At 42.5% G+C, this 16,430-nt stretch overlaps 1 protein-coding gene across 1 annotated transcript in view; it reads right to left on the bottom strand.

The window, feature by feature from the left end:
• Positions 1–16,430, bottom strand: part of Aspm (assembly factor for spindle microtubules) — a 41,630-nt gene that overhangs the window by 2,300 nt on the left and 22,900 nt on the right. Inside the window, exons 18-26 of the mRNA XM_048358257.1 lie at positions 9,686–13,645; positions 8,706–9,086; positions 6,636–6,802; positions 4,991–5,084; positions 4,105–4,254; positions 3,075–3,245; positions 2,702–2,894; positions 2,145–2,299; positions 851–1,027 (exon numbers count right to left, since the gene is read on the bottom strand). Of these exons, the coding sequence (XP_048214214.1) occupies positions 851–1,027; positions 2,145–2,299; positions 2,702–2,894; positions 3,075–3,245; positions 4,105–4,254; positions 4,991–5,084; positions 6,636–6,802; positions 8,706–9,086; positions 9,686–13,645 (5,448 nt within the window). The remainder of the gene's footprint in view (positions 1–850; positions 1,028–2,144; positions 2,300–2,701; positions 2,895–3,074; positions 3,246–4,104; positions 4,255–4,990; positions 5,085–6,635; positions 6,803–8,705; positions 9,087–9,685; positions 13,646–16,430) is intronic.

Here is a 16,430-nt window from a genome sequence, read left to right as displayed (position 1 = left end):
AACGAATTTTACAAAAGCCAATTAATTCTAAGACAGACAAATATCCAAAAGTGACCCACTTGACTCCACGCTGAACACAGGAGGGGCACACAATTAAGGAAGCCAGCCTTGTGAACTCTGCCTCTTCAAAGCTTCAAGGCCATCCCTTCACCTCTGACACAACCCCAGCTAGGTAGACATAACCTCTTGTCCAGGGACACATCTACCCTTCCGTCCTCCTTACATTTGCCCTCCCCAATCCATTCCCCATCCAGTAGCCAGGGTGATGTTACAGTTTATATGGACATTTCCATGCTTGGGTTAAAATTCTTCAGTGGTCTCCACTGTTACCAAAACAAAGTCAACGAACTAAGCAATCTAGTCCCCGACTATGATTACTCCATGTTCATTGTTGCAACTGGGGAGAAGAGGCAAAGGTCGTGTCACAGAAAAACCTTGAAATGTTTATGATTGTAAAAGGATGACAGGGAAATGCAGATACGCATGTGTGTATATGCACACAGACACACAGTCCTTTTGTGTCCAGTGCTAAGGAGTGAATAAATCTAAATCTAGAGACTTGTGCAGGCTCGCTACCCCTGCACCAGAGCCTAGCCCTCGACTTCAGTTTCTTTCATATTTCTCTATTTTTACCCTCTCTTCTCTATCCACTCTCTCACTCACTGAATTCATTTCTTACCAGTGTGAAAGGTAGGCTGGAACACATTACCAAACCCTATTTTAGTGTGATAACTACTATAGGAAAACTTTAAAGTCTTAGACAAAAAAAAAAAAAAAAAAAAAAAAAGGAATACAGAAAAACAACCTCAAAAAGATAACTGATGAATAAAAATAACCGATGAATACTTACAGAGGCTCGATTTCTTGTCTTCAACAAAACGGCCAACAAGCAGCACGTTTTTGTGAAGATGCTGCCGCTCTTGTCTGCCGCTCTGTCGCCAGGCTTCTCTCGGTACATCTGCAGAAGCTCCAGGAGCGTGTCCACACAGTTGTCGACCTCGTAAACCGCTGAGGTCGTTTTCTCATACTGGAAGAGAAAAGCATCTAATTAGCGGTTAAAATGAAATCATTCTTGTAAGCAGTTCAGAGCCAGTGGTCCGGAGCCCGCTCAGTCAGGGGACAGGACTTCTCGCGATGGCCGTCCGTTTCCGCCGCTGGGGCTGCTTCTCTGCACACTTTGCTTGCCTCTTCACCTTTTCTCTCCCACCTACTTCCCAGCCTCACCTACAGTCAATACACACCTACGTGCACACAGAAAGCACATCTGAAATCGCAAAGGAGAGCTTGAAATAAAAGCAAAGTGCTAAATATGAGACCATGTTATTAGTAAATAATCTCTGAGGAAAAAGGCAGCTGCAGTTTAGGATAACGAATAAAAGTAAGACCTAATTAGTTACCCAACTGCTGGCTTCTTGAGAGAAAGATGAGCTTACTTTAAAATAAAACAGTAATTTTGAGTTTGACATATTTTTGAATGACTCATTTATCTACTTGTAAGTTAGCAGATTTACATTGAAATTTGCATTGTAACGATGCTAATTTGGTAAAAATTACAAAACATCAATAACTAACCTTACAAAGCATATTTATAGAAGCACTGCAGGGCTAGTAACTCATTTCACCTAGGCAATAGCATTGGGACAGATACTACTACTGATTTTACAGTTGTGGAAAGTAAAGCACAGAGAGACTGACCTATGTATGGCCTGCAGATCTGGGATTAAAATCCAGGCTATTTGGCCTTAGTTTTGAGTTCTTAGTGACTACTATACTCAGTATAAAAATATCAGGTAAAGTGGTCTAAGTTGCAGTTAAGAGGTGTGTAGGAAACTAAATCCTCCATCCCAATGCTTTGGATTGCACTCAGATTCTAGAAGTAGTGGTATCCCTTCTCCATAAAATGGATTAGGAACTACTTTAGAGGAATACTAACAGGATTAAATTAACTAATGAAGATATCTGCATGTAGACACACATAATACATGTTAGTCACTGCTAGTAATAAAGACAAGATTAAACTGTACAAAAATTACAGTTTGTACATATAGCTATGCTAACAGATTAAGCATTTTTCCCAACAGACTCGTGAGCATGAATGATGACATTTCTTCATTAGTTATTTCATTGCTAACATTAACACCTACCTTAGCAACATGAAATAAGACTTGAATGGCGTATCTGATGACTTCCATACAAGGAACACTACGATTACAACTCCGGATTAAAACAAATATTTTAGACACTGCTCCACTCTTCGCCATGTTCTCACAACAAAGTGGAGACAATCTAGTCACTACCTCTGAAAGGGAAAGAGAGAAAACCCAAATAAAAAATGCGAAAATCCGTGCCAGGCACCACTGGCTCACACCTATAATCCTAGCTATGCAAGAGGCTGAGACCTGAGGACAGCCGTTAGAAGATAGCCTGGGCAAGAACAACAATGCATGCGGCTTTTCTTTCCAACTAACCTCCAGAAAGCTAGACATGGACCTGGGGCTCAAGTGGTAGAGAATTAGGGCCCAGGCCCTGAGTGTGAGTCTAAGCCCTAGAACCAACACAGACACACAACACTCTCTCTCTCTCTCTCTTTCTCTTTCTCTCTCTCTTTCTCTCTCACTCTCTCTCTCCCTCCCTCCCTCTCTCCCTCCCTCCTTCCCTCCCTCCCCTCTTTTTAAACAAGATGTGGTTATGACAAACTCACCCAGGTTCTTTAAAGCATCAAGAATGACAGAAAGGTGCTTAGATGTGAAGAGATAGTGAAGAGCGAGCGCAGTTCTTTTGTAGAGCTTGTTTTCTTCTCGAATCTCCTGGTTCACAGCTTGAAGACTTTGTCGTATAGCTCTAATTTTCTTACAATCATTTTTTTTCCTGAAAGAGTAACCTCTCCATAATGCCTTCAAAAATAAATAAAACCCAGTGACTTCATCATTACAGCCTGTAATATTTTCAACACGTACCTATTAATGCAATGAAAATAGTTTTCCTCCAAATTCATAGGATACAACTAGAGACTTGTCAATTCCAATATTAGTGTGGTTCTAATATTATACTAAAATTACAGAATTTTCACTTACCTGAATCTTGATGATTCCACTATTCAATTTTTCCTGTCTTTTGCAGAGAAGGAACTGGCGCACTGCTTTCTGTATTACTGACGCAGCTCCGTTTTGGCGTTTCAGACATTCTTGAGCCTCACGCTCAATTTCAATCAATCTTTTTTGTTGTATTCTTTTCCGAAACCATTTCTGTTTAAAACATAGGAAAGGTGGTTTTTTAAATTCATTTTTACTTCCGGTTTGTAAATTGTGCAAACACATACCATGCACATACACATGAACACATAGTCATGAAAGAAAAAAAAAACCCAGAATGGGACAGTACCTTCTGATCCGTTCCGGTGACAATTCCTGCTCCCCATTTAGTGCAAACCCTCCCAGCCTGTGTTGGATGAATGGGTGGCTATGTACTTAACCCTGAACAGGCCTGCCTTTATCTTACAATTCATGTACAATTTCTATCCAACTGCAATGCTTGCCAATTTATGTCTTCTACCCAGTACTTCGTGTGTAAATATGCTAAATATATACAAATAAGGTAAGTCTTCTCCAGAATAGACAATGACTATCAATCATAATAAAAAAGGACATCTGATAGAAAAGTGGGCAGAGTATACATAAAACATTGTTTCAAGTACACAATAAAAGAATAAGAACTTAGATGAATAACAAATGGAAAAAATATTTTAGGACTGTTAGCAATCAAATAAATCCAAACAAAAATGAGAGAGAACCATTCCAATTCATTTGAATGGCAAAATATCAGGATGTCTTTTGAGGTCACTGTTGGCAAGGCCGGAGCAGCAGAGCCTTCTGACTTCACCGGCAGGCAAGCACATGAGCAGTGACATCCCAGGAGAATTCAAAACTTTATTTCTATGATATAAAGTAGCAACCAGTTTCTAACCCTCGAATCATGCTGATAGTTACGCAATGACAGCCTACTATATGGCCATAGGATAAGATATTTGCACGTTGTCAGTTACATATCATCATTTTTCAAGAAAAATATTGCACCTTCCAGTTTTACTGCAGAGAAGCAGCTAACCTGAATGCAGATGACGGAATCCACGTGTCTCCGCGCATTCCGCAGAGCCACGTGAAGTCTATATGCTCTCTGGATTCGAAGAGCACACAGGTGGAAAAACGCAGCTGCAGCGAAAGGAAGAAGGCTAACGCGGGCTTTCTGTTCTAAACCCTAGAAGAGAGAATAAAAAAGTACTAGAGTAGTAATCGCATTACTATGTCCTAGAGTTAAAGAAATCAGTGCTTATTTCGTATAACCCTCCCATCAAAGTATATAAACAAAAATGAATTAACTTAATTATTATAAATTCCATTTTAACCCCAAATACTTATAATCATTTATTGTACAATATTTCCAATAGTGTTAGCTCGTAAGTCAAGGTACAGAAGCAAAATTATATTTGGAGCACGGTCCTAAAGAAAACCAGCATTTATATTATGTAGACTATGCAATTAACAACTAGGTGAGGTTATTAGCTTGTATTTACATGACAGAGGGACATAAATATTCAACTCAAAAGAGGTTATTTCAATTAGAAGTGAGATTTGTCAATAAAAATTTAATTTATTTACTAAAAAAGGGGCATTATATTCTAGAAATTTACATGAAATATTTTAAACAGATTGTCAATGGTGGTCTACAGAGCATTTACCATGTTATACTAATTATCTGCTACTTATTACAATTTTCTCCAAAAAGACTGAAGATATTTCAAACTTTAAAGAATCTTTCAATATATGTATATATACATATACAAAAACACCAAGAAACTGCATTTTTACAGATGATGTAATTTTTAACTGATTGCAATAGATGTGTCTAAGATCAGTGCATAGTCGGGTTTTGAGAATATTTGTTTTCTGTTTCTTAAAGTGGGTCTTCATAAATAGGTTTTTATTTTACCTACTTTTTCCATGACTTGTTCATGAGCAACTCTTCCAGAAAGTGTTGCTCTCCATTTTCTCTGTATGATAACTACTGATGTTCTCATCTTCAAAAACCTAAAAAGTAGTTGTTAGAAAGAAGTTTCAAAATACTTGAATCTATTCAATAAGTGTGTATTGCTCTCCCCGCCTTTAAATACTGAGAAAATATAAGAAAGGCATTGACACTAGAAAAGCAAGTGAAAACGTATATTCCATATTTTAGCTCTTGCAATCAAAACTGTAGGCACACAGGGGCAGGGAGAGGGGAGAAGAAAGAGGGGTGGGCAGGAGAGAGGGATGGAGAGGGGAAGGAAAAGGAGGAGTTGTTTTTCAACAGAGGATGCTCACTGAGTAAAGAATGTGGTGTGACAAATAATTCTGGGCAAGATCAAAAGAAAGTGATGAGTGGGGTCCAAATAAAAGCCTAGGGAAAAGGGTGAACACTGAAATAAAGAATAAAGGCCAAGTCTCTGAGAGAACAGGATTGTTAAGAAGACAGACTGGGAGACAAATAGCATCAAATCCGACAGGGGCATTTATATGAAAAGAAAATAGTGCACTTTGATATATGTCCTTGGGTATTGCCAAAAAAAATCCAAAGATTAGGTTCTCTTTCCCATGCTTCTTAGAAAAGAAGGCTCAGTATCACTAAGAAAAATTCACCATTTTGATACAGAAAAACAAGACAGTAATCCTTAATAAGGACAGCAAGAACACTATCTATAATTAAGCCCGGCTTGCACCTACGGACTTGGTCCGGAGTTCCGCAAACTGCGACATGCTCTCCTAAAAGGGCCTTAAAAACAAGCACTGACGCAAGAGTTCAATCCTGGGATACGAAGAAAAATTCTTATACTATGGCACTGAGAAGAGAAAGGGAACATCTAGTAATGGTTTCCACAAATGTGATAGAATGAACAGAAAATCAAATTTGAGTAGACACAGTGGGTAATTAAAGCCATGCTCCCTAAGGATAAAGAGCGTAGAGAATGTCCAGGCATGCGGGTGTGGCCCTCTAATCCCTGCACTGGGACACGGGGAAGAGAAGCCAATGGCCCCCAGCCTGGCCCACACACTGCAAATCCCTGTCTCAGAACAAATCCCAAGGCGTGAGGCGCTATCAGTGAGGAGCACCGGCCCAGCACGTGCGCAGCCTGGCTTGATTCCCAGCACCACACACAAGAGGACGGGGAAGAACACAATTTGTTTTGAAGTATAAAAAGGAATTTTCCCAGAAACTAATTTTAACAATGATTTAATGCACTAATTAGGAATCAGAAACAACTACATCATTTTATTCACTTCCCACTCTTCTATCCTTTCCTACATTCCTATGCCTTTGAATTAAACATTTTGACTAAATTATATTATCAAGCCTATGCTGCATCTCTGAAGAACTAAGAAAGCCCCAGGAACAAGGAATATATTTGTTTTTTCAATGAAGAAAACATCCGTCCCCTACACACACCAACACACAAACACACCAACACACAAACACACACACACCACACATACACAGGAAAAAAAGCCACATGATGTAAACATTGCAAATATTTAAAAGAAAAAATCCAACCAGTGCTCTTTGCATTAGGCCTTGGCTACTGCACATGCGCTGTGATACGTTACCGGGTCCTCTCCTGCTTGGCATGGAAGCAACGCTGAACAATTCTAACAGCGTTTGATAGGGCTAGATATTCTCTGCGTGCTCTCCAACCCCTATACCAGGCTTGAATCTTGCAGGCGGCATTCACTTTACACAAGTATTTCTTTGCCTTGTATCTTCTCCATGCAACCTATTAAACACATCAATACAACAAGGATGAAATATGTGTCTAGCTCTCAAAGGGCAACAACATTTGCTGTGGTGAATGCCTACTGTATGCTTTATCACACATACCCTGTGGCTGTCTGCTAGCCCACCTAGACCTACTTTAACAAATACTTTACAGGGGCTAGTTCTGTACCGTTCAGGTCTTCATCTCCTCAACCCATGTAGAGAAATGGAAAAGAAATGAGCACAGCCCCTAGCCCACCTCCCAGGAGAAGGGATGAAGTGGAATAGTTCCCACACCATGCATGTTCAGTCGGCCTGCAGCCAACTCCCGTCCCTCTGATCATCCAAGTTTGGTAGCCCTGTGGCTATCAACTACAACTTACTGAATTAAACACCAAAAACTATGAATGACAAAAAATAAACTAACAAGAGACGCAGCAACGTTTTCTCTAAATTAGGGATGAGGAAATCAAGGACCTAGAGAAAATAAGTTAGTGTCACACCAGAAAATAAGGGGAGCTTTTCTTAGTGAAAATTTGCAAAGATCTCATGGGAAGGTGATGAAGATCTCTATTAGTGTTCCCCATACTAATTAGATAAGGGAGGTAGGGGCCACAATTAGTACAATAAGAGACTACAGGTGATCCCAAAGTTTGAGATTATTGTTAAAAGCAAAAACTCTTGTGTAAAATATAATTTTATAATTCTCTAAGAAAGGTGACCCCTCCCCACGCAAGATTGTTGTTTGGTCTCTTTGTAATTTCAGTTAAATAAACCAACTGGCATGTCCAGCTTGTCCACCTCTCCATTTTGAATACTGGGATCTGGAGCTCTCTCTCCTCTGTCTCTTAATCCTTGGCTTCTAGACACCATAATCTTTTTGATTTCTTCTTTCCCTCTAAATACCATTTGTTGGCTGCTTCTCTAAATATCCTTGAATTGTTATGCTCTGTAGACTTAAGTCTAAAGCTGTGTACTGCTTACACTATTCATAACTAGTCTTCATCTGGAAGATTATACATCAATGTTTTATCTTTATATCCCAAAGCGATCCACAATGTTACTTCCTCGATGGCAAGCCTAGATTTTTATCACTATTTATTGCTTCCCCCCCCCCCGCCCCCCACACACTACCTCCTCCATCTGGAATAGTCTCTCCACACATTTTACATGACTATTTCCAACACATCCTTTAGCCTAACATTTCAATTTAAATGGCATCCACTCTAGGAAGCTCTCCCTGGCCAGAAATAACTTACGACAGCCCTTCTGCTTCCAGTCACACACACACTTCTCCTTAAAATTGCCCTTTCTTATTCACTCCAGTTCTCACTCGGCCTTCCTCACACTCAGGACAGATGTGTCACATTTCCAGCACCTGAACAAAAACGTAAGCTTAACACTAGGATGTAGCAAAATATCACCTGTAGGCCGAAAGCCCAGCCCACTGCAGGCAGAACAAACAGGTGAAGATCTCAGGTTCACTTCCTGACTCCATTTCATTCTAGCCCTCACCAATTAATTCACCTTTTCTCACTTCTCTATTTTAAAAGAGATAAGACGCTACATTTCTCACATGCTGAGAAATTGATTAAATAAGTCTCAAATAAAGTCTAGCTCTCTTAATAGGTCTGGTTTACAGATCAGCAGAGAAATAACGTTATCCTATTTGACCTATAGTGTGCAAAACACCATTTAATCTTGAATTTCTTCACAGTAGAAACAAGACATATTCTCCCAACAGGGCACCAAGAAGGAGCTGCTGAGCCCAGCACAGAGGAAGTCATGGAGTGTTTCCCATTCGCAAATGCTCCATTTCAAAACAAAATAATCAGAATATTATTCTTTATGACCGCAATTTCATTTATAAAGAGTCAGATAACAGACTGAAAGTTGTATCTGTAAGTAAAATATACAAATACCTGCATTTTTATGGCACTCTTCTTAATATTCTGAAACTTCCTTTTCTGTATGAATCCTCTTATTGCAGCTTGAATAATGATAACACAGCTCCTGGTTTGTAAATAAACTTGTCTTTGATGTTTTGCAGCCAGAACGGCTCTGTAGCGGTTTTGTAAAACCACCGCAGCTTTTCTATATAGTAAAAACTGTTTGCGGGCTTTCCAGGTCCTGAAATGCTGCTGTAAGGTGTCCGCAGCTCTCTTCTGCCGAAGAAATCTCCTGCGGTGAAGAGCCATGCGCAGGAAGGACTGGAGGCGCAGGGCAGCGCGCTCCCGCGTGCGCAGGGCGGGAGGAGTGCTTTGCACGGGCGCTGCGGCTCTCTGCACTGGACGCTCTGCTTCCTGTGAACAAGCAAGTCCACAGTGTTACAGACCCTTTCTAAGCATAACAGCCCCCCTGGGAACAGCCTCACCTGAGTGTTAATTGCGTAATAATGAAGTGTAGGCTAGTTAACATGACTATTGAGTTTTTGTTTGTTTTGTGGGCCTGGGCACTTGTCCCATAGCTTTATCTCAAGGCTTATGCCCTCATGCTTGGGAGGGAACTAGAGATAAGTATCACAAGGACTTTTCTGTCTCTGCTGGCTTTGAACCTTGATCCTCAGATCTCAAGCCTCCTGAATCGCTATGGTTATAGGCATGAGCCACCGCTTAGCCTGAGTTTTAATTCTGTAACAGCTGAGTGCAGTCAGTTAACGGGACCACATCGTTTTGTTAGACATCTATTTCTTGGCTTCTGTCTAACTTTTATGCATCTAAAGGCAGCTTGAATCGTTTGTGCAGATTTCTGACCCGTTAATTTTTATTTTTACTGACACACAATCTATACTGTGTAATAAATATCAGGGGTTGTTTTTTAAAGCAGATAAACAACTCAGCCCCGTGGACTGGGGAGAATGAATGGTTTGGCACCCAGGTGCTTATGCTAGATATCCCCTTACCTTAAATCCTCTGAAAGATGGCTCTACCGAGCCAGCTGCTTGGGAATGTCTTGCAGCTAATGCTCTGTACCTTCTCTGGACAGAAACAACTGTTGCTCTAAGGCGGAGATAACGTCTCCTTGTTTTACAGGCTTTGAAATGCTTCTGAATAACAATGGCGGCCTCATGTTCTTTCTCAGCCTGTTTCCTTCTGGTCATGACTTGAAAACTTGTATCAGTACAACTTGCATGGAGCTGAAGAGCTTTCAGTTTTTTATTTGTTCTATAATATTCTTGTATTACTCGTGTAGCCCACTGAAGCTTCTGGTAACAACAACGCTGCTTAGACATTCGATATGTGCTTTGTATGATGACAGCAGCCCTGTGTTTTTTCTTTAAGAGCTGTCTTGCTTTCATCCCTTTATAGGCAGCCTGAATGACCACAGCGGAATGCCATCGCCTAGTAAAATTCTCTCTTTGCAATTTGGCAGCTCGGTACGTTCGGTAACGCTGTTGAATTAGGATGGAGGCACGTTTCCACCGCTGAAATACCACGTACGCTTTGTGCATTCTAAAAGTGGCCTGAATGAGAGCTGCGGCCCTGTGCATGGTTCGCAACCTCTTCTCCACCATCAATCTCCGGTAAGATGACTGGATCGTAACAGCTGCCTTTCGTAACTCCAAGAATTGGTGCCTCTTATGTCTGGCATAAATGGTGGCTCGGTATTTCCTCTGAACAAAAATAGCAGCTCTTTTGAGAGAAATGAATCTCTTCCTCATCACAAAAGACCTGAATCTGCTCTGAATAAGGGCTGCAGACGAATGCATCTTCTTCAGGTGTCTTCTGGCTTTCATGGCCCTAAAGGCAGCTTGGAGGATCACAGCAGACCTTCTTAGTCTGATAAAATGCCACCTCTGCCGTGCAGCAGCTCTGTTTGCCCGGTGTTGCTTCTGGAGCACCGCGGAGGCCTGTTTCAAGGCCTGGTATCTCACACGCGCTCTGTGCATCCTGAAAGCAGCCTGGATGCAAGTAGCAGCCCTGTGCATCTCTCGCACCTTCTTCCTAACTATCCACCCTCTACAGGATGACTGGATTTGAACAACTGCCCTTCGCAACAACAGAAACTGTTGTGACTGATGCCTGGCAAAGAGCTTTGCACGGTATTGTCTTTGAACCCAAATCACAGTTTTCTGGAGACAGAGGAATTTTCTTCTCAGCATCAGAGTTCTAAATCTCCTCTGAATACGAACGGCAGCCGAATGCATCGCTTTCACGCGTCTCCTGGCCATCCTCCCCCTGTAAGCAGCCTGCAGGAGCACCACACAGCACCGGAGCCGGCTGTACCTCTGCAACTGTCTCCTTCCTTCCCTCAGGGCTCGGTATCTTTGCTGCACTGTCTGTGTCACCTTCTTTAACTTGGTGTAGTATGCGCGCTGCTTGTATCTTCTATAGGACGACTGAATGAGCGTTGCTGCCACCTGCCTCTTTCTCACAGCCTGCCTGACTCTTGCTCCTCTAAAACTTGCCTGGAGAGTACGAGTGGCCTTCAAAACCCTGAGGTACTCTGCTCGCTGAGTTTTGCCTTTATGATAGGCTCTGAATTTTACTTGAATTACAACAGCTGCTCTTCTCACTGCGTGGTATCGTGACCTTGACTGATGCATTTTAAACACTGCTTGAATACAAGTGGCAGACCTGTGCATGTGTTGGATTTGCCGACGCACCCTGGTGCCTCTATAGACAGCCTGGATTGTCACCGCGGCTTGCTTTAGGTGAAGATATTCCTTTCGCTGCTGGTTTGCAATTTGAATGCTCCGATACCATCTCTGAATTACAACGGCAGCACGTCTGTAAGTTGTGTATTTCTTCCGGGCTTGGTGAGTTCTGTAGTTAGACTGTATAGTGACTGCAGCTTTGTTCCAATCCTTTATTCTTTTCCTCACTTTCAGCCCACGGTAAGTTGACTGCAAAGTGATGACGGCTGCTTTGGTTTGCAAATACCAACGGTGCTGTTCCCTTCCAATCCGGTAGGCCCGATAATGCCTTTGGATGAGGAGCGCGGCTGTCCTGATGGCCCTCCACCTGCCCTGTTGAAGGTGCGCCCTGTAGTGGGCCTGTATGACGACGGCACAGGCGTGCCGCCTCCGGAGCTCCCTCCTCAGCGTCCTCCCCCTCCACGCGGCCTGGAGCACCAGCGTGGCACGGCGGAGCTCAATGTAGTCCCTGCGCCGCTGCCTCCCGGCCCTCCACGCTCGCAGGTGCTGCTGCAGGACCAGGGCTGCCGTTTGCCAGCATTTAAACTGTCTCTGGGCCCGGACCCTTCGGAACACAGACTGGATCTTCACCGCAGCCCGGTGTTCCGCTCTCAGCTGCCTCCGGACTTTCCAGCCCCGACAGGCAGACTGGAGTGCAATCGTAGCCACCCTTACCTTTAAAAAGCGAGTTCTTAATTCCCGAGCGGCCTTGCGTGCCCGGAACCATCTCTGGATCTTGACAGCAGACTGCAGCACAGATTGATATTTCACCCTTTGGATGTAGCCTCTAAAAGCAGTTTGAATTCTGGCAGCGGCGGCAGACTGCCGTTTGATGAGCCGGCGAGCTCGGTGCCCTCTGTAGGCTGCTTGCAAGCAGGTGGCGGCTCTCTTGACTTGCAGGAAGGCCTTCCGCTGGGTGAGCTGCGCTCTGTGGGCGCGGTAGCGGTTCTGGAGGAGTAGAGCTGCGGCGCAGGTGTGCAGGTAGTGCCGCCTCGTCTTTCTCATTCTGAAGTAAGACTGCAGGACCACCGCCGCTTGCCTCTGCGTCCGTATCTGCTTGCGGACCAGCCACCCTCTACATACAGCTTGCAGGGTGACACAAGACTCCCGCACCTGTAAATACTCCTTTCTCCTGCACACAGCCAGCTTGCTGGCCCTGTAGCGTCGCTGGATCGACAAGGCAGCCGCTCTTAACTGTGCATAGTGTCCACGGGCTTGCTTCATCCTGACAATGGATTGCAACTTGATGGCAGTGTTTCTTAGGAGCAGAAATTGCTTTCTTGAAATATAAGCCCGGAAATACGACTGAATCTTTATGACAGATTTGCGGATATGAAGAAACGCACTCCTGGCTTTCAGCCTTCTGTAGGTGGACTGGAGAACGATGACAGCAGACCGCGTCTTTTGGTAGGCTACTCGAACTCTCCTGGCTGAAACACAAGCTTGGAAATGAGTCTGAATTATGACAGCAGCTCTCTTCATCTTCCTGTATTTCTGCAACTGCTGATTTCTTCTCACACACGCCTGCAATCTGATAACCGTCTTCCTAAGATTTAAAAAGCGAAGTCTGTCCCGTCTCATTCTCCAGTATGACTGCAACAGACAAGCAGCTCTAGCTTGCCTGTGCATGTGGCGAGCTTTCATTCTCCTGAAAGCAGACTGCAGCCGGATGGCCGCAGCTCGCTTCTGTAAGTAGCTGGCGCGCTCAGCCTTGCCCTTCAGGTAGGCTCTGAAGTACTTCTGCAGAGTCAGGGCAGATCCTTTCTTTCTTTTATATAACTTGCGGGCTTGAAAGCACCGAAAGCTTCTTTGAATGACAACAATGCAAGATCTAGTATACACATACTTCTGTAACTGCCTGTGCATTCTGTACCACGACTGTATGATGATGGCAGACCTTGTCTTCGCTTGTTTCCGGACGCGCCATTTTCGAATAGCTCTTTGCAAGGTTACTGCAGCTTTTGCTTCACGTTGAACTTTCCGTTGCTTCCATCTTCGAAACATGGACTGGATTACAAGGGATGAAGATTTCAGCAGTTTATATCTTTGTTGATCTTTTCTTCTTTGTACACAAGCACGCCAATGCCTCTGTATTGTAACTGTGGCCCAACGTTTTCTTTTATAAGATGTAACAGCAATTGTCATTCTTATCCTGGATTGAAGGAAGACTGAATAATACTTCAAACTCAAAAATCTTTTTCTGGTGGAATATCTTCTCCAATACGCCTGAGAAATATAAGACAGGACACAAAATATTTTAAGAATAGGTATGCTTCTGAAGAGGTATTACTTTTGAAAAGAATTTTCTAACATTCCCTTAAAAAGTAACACAAGGAATTTAAAAACAAATGTATGTATACACACTACTTCTCTAGTTTGTTGGTCTGTTTTTACACTGACTCATCTGTAGCCCGTTCAGAAATCCATCTCAATCTTAATTATATTGACAATATAACTGTATCATGGGCTTAAGACATAAAAGCAATTTATGTCAAATTAGGAGAAAAGAATCAGATCTTTCTGGATTGTCTATTGTTGTAAGTCATTTTTTAGGCACTTTTAGATCTTCTACTGTCCCCTTACTTCACAGTGCTAAGCCATCTTGGCTCACTGTATCCATTGTTCTTCACCATCAGTTCCAACATGGATAGAAAAGGTTCGAAAAGAAGAAAGAAAATATGTCTATTCTGAACATAAACTTTTTGGGGGGCAAGGGAAGAGAGAGAAGGGAGAGAAGAAAATACCAACCCCTTTTTATTTCCTGCTGGTATTTTTTAGCTTATCTTGCTCATAAACACATTCGAACCATGCCACTGAACATGTACTCTTGAGTCATTATCCCCCAGCAATCAAACATAACAACTATGTACATAACACTCTCATAACGTTAGGCAATCTACAATTAAGAATTATAACAGGATGTATATGTGCATAGGTTTGATGGAAATGAACTGTGCTACTTTGTATAGTAATTTTCTATTTTTGAAGATGAGCAGATTTTGATAACTTCTGGGGTACATAAAGAATGTCATCGTGGCTGGCCAGGGAAGACTGTGTAAGAGTTAGAGAAATACCTGAGCTCGATCACTTTCAGAGTTTTAATTTTCATTAAGAATGACTTCCTTTTACCTAATTTGGAATTGTAGATATACAGTGAGGAAGTAGATTTCTCTTGGAAAGCTAGAATTAGAAGGTAAACCCCTCAATTTCAACAAGCAGGGCAGGCAGGCCCCAAGCTAATTCCAGTTGCTGGCATCTAAATGACCCTGGGCTATTGGAAACTTTGTCTAAAACACTACAAACATCACTAACATTTGCAGGTGAGTGTTGTGTTGGTCTCTACTACATCATTTTTTCTTACACAGAAGTACAGCAATAAATGCTGGATACCTCACGGGCCTGGAGCACTGATAGGAATACAGCTCTGCTGGCCCCAGACACATCTACCCCTAGGGTGAGCAGAACTGAGAGGAACCTGTGCTGCTGCAGGGACCCTGTAAGTCTAAGCCTTCTATCACAAGGGCTTTGCTCTATTCTTCAGCCTGATAAGAAATGACGTATACATCGCACTGCTTCTCTTATTAAGAAGAAAAGTAGAACAACATGTATTCAATAGTCAGAATTCTCTGTGAAAGGGTGGGAATGTGGCTTAGTGGTAGAGTGCTAGCCTAGCATGTATAAAGCCCAGGGTTCAATTCCTCAGCACTACATATACAGAAAAAGCCAGAAGTAGCACTGTGGCTCAGGTGGTAGAGTGCTAGCCTTGAGCAAAAAGAATCCAGGAACAATGCTCAGGCCTTGAGTCCAAGGCCCAGGACTGGCAAAAGAAAAAAAAAATTCTCTGTGAAAAATGACTCTGAAGACTATCAGCTCTTTACAAATGAAAGCAGATCATCAAAACTGCCAGAAATGAAATAAGGCAAAGTATAGCAGAAACAGTACTCAGAGATGCAGGTATCAATCTCTTCCTTCTTTCCTCCTTCTCCTGACAAAATATTTGTTACATCTTTCGATTGAGAATAAAGAATCTGAAAATAAAGTGGCCTGATTTCATACTTTCTTCTAAAGTATTATGACTAGTCTGGGGCTGACAATTTAGTCAATTTTTATATATGACAAAGAAGATGAGTTCATCTCTCTCCTAATAACTTTGCTAATTCCAAAGGAGATTTTATGAGCACTGTGATGTCTATTAAAAATAAGCTTTTTTATGTGGAATACACTACCAACAATTTAATTCTTATGAAAACATAGCGAGTTGGCCTTCTTTCCTCATTTAAGAAAGGGGCACTTCAGTCCCAAAATTTGTCCTAGTATATAAAGACATTAATATTAGTATCTACATTGCAGTGTTAGTATTGTTTAGATTTAGAGTAGTCAATATTGTGGCAGATTCTTCAGCTCTCTCAGCACCCTGACATTTGCCAGTCTGAAGACATGCAGAGCTTTGACTGGGACACGTGTGTGTGTGTGTGTGTGTGTGTGTGTGTGTGTGTGTGTGTGTGTGTGTGTGTGTGTGTCCATAGACAAAGCAGAGTACTCTACTTACCGCTTCAGTTCTTTGCCCACAGGACCAAAGAAGGTATCTATGGGGATCTAGGATATGAGGGAGCCTGCAGAGAGAAGCTCTCAGAAAAGCTAAATGCTGTCCATGAATTTCAAGGCTCACCACCAAGCTGGGCACATCAGGACCCGGGCTAGAGCAGGCTGCAGACCTTAAGAACTGAAGTGAGAGCATCTACAGCCCTGCTACTGACTCATGGATGGCACGAGGCCTACGGAAGACCGATGCAGACTTCTACCCCAGATCCAGCATGGGGGATCAGCTACTACAACGACAACATGAACACTCTCTTTAGGGTTTACATAAAATACTTAAGACACAATCACAAGTTATCTGTCCTATGTCATATCAGGAAAATTTCAAATTGCACAGGAAAAGATAACAGGTGGCAGTGGTGAGATGACAGGGAGATTGCAACCACTTGGCACAGACTCTCAATCGGCGGAA

The sequence above is a fragment of the Perognathus longimembris genome, chromosome 11, assembly GCF_023159225.1.
Source record: "Perognathus longimembris pacificus isolate PPM17 chromosome 11, ASM2315922v1, whole genome shotgun sequence".
Lineage (NCBI taxonomy): Eukaryota > Metazoa > Chordata > Mammalia > Rodentia > Heteromyidae > Perognathus > Perognathus longimembris.
Note: the sequence above shows the minus strand (reverse complement) of the source record. Positions and strands in the feature narration are given on the sequence as shown.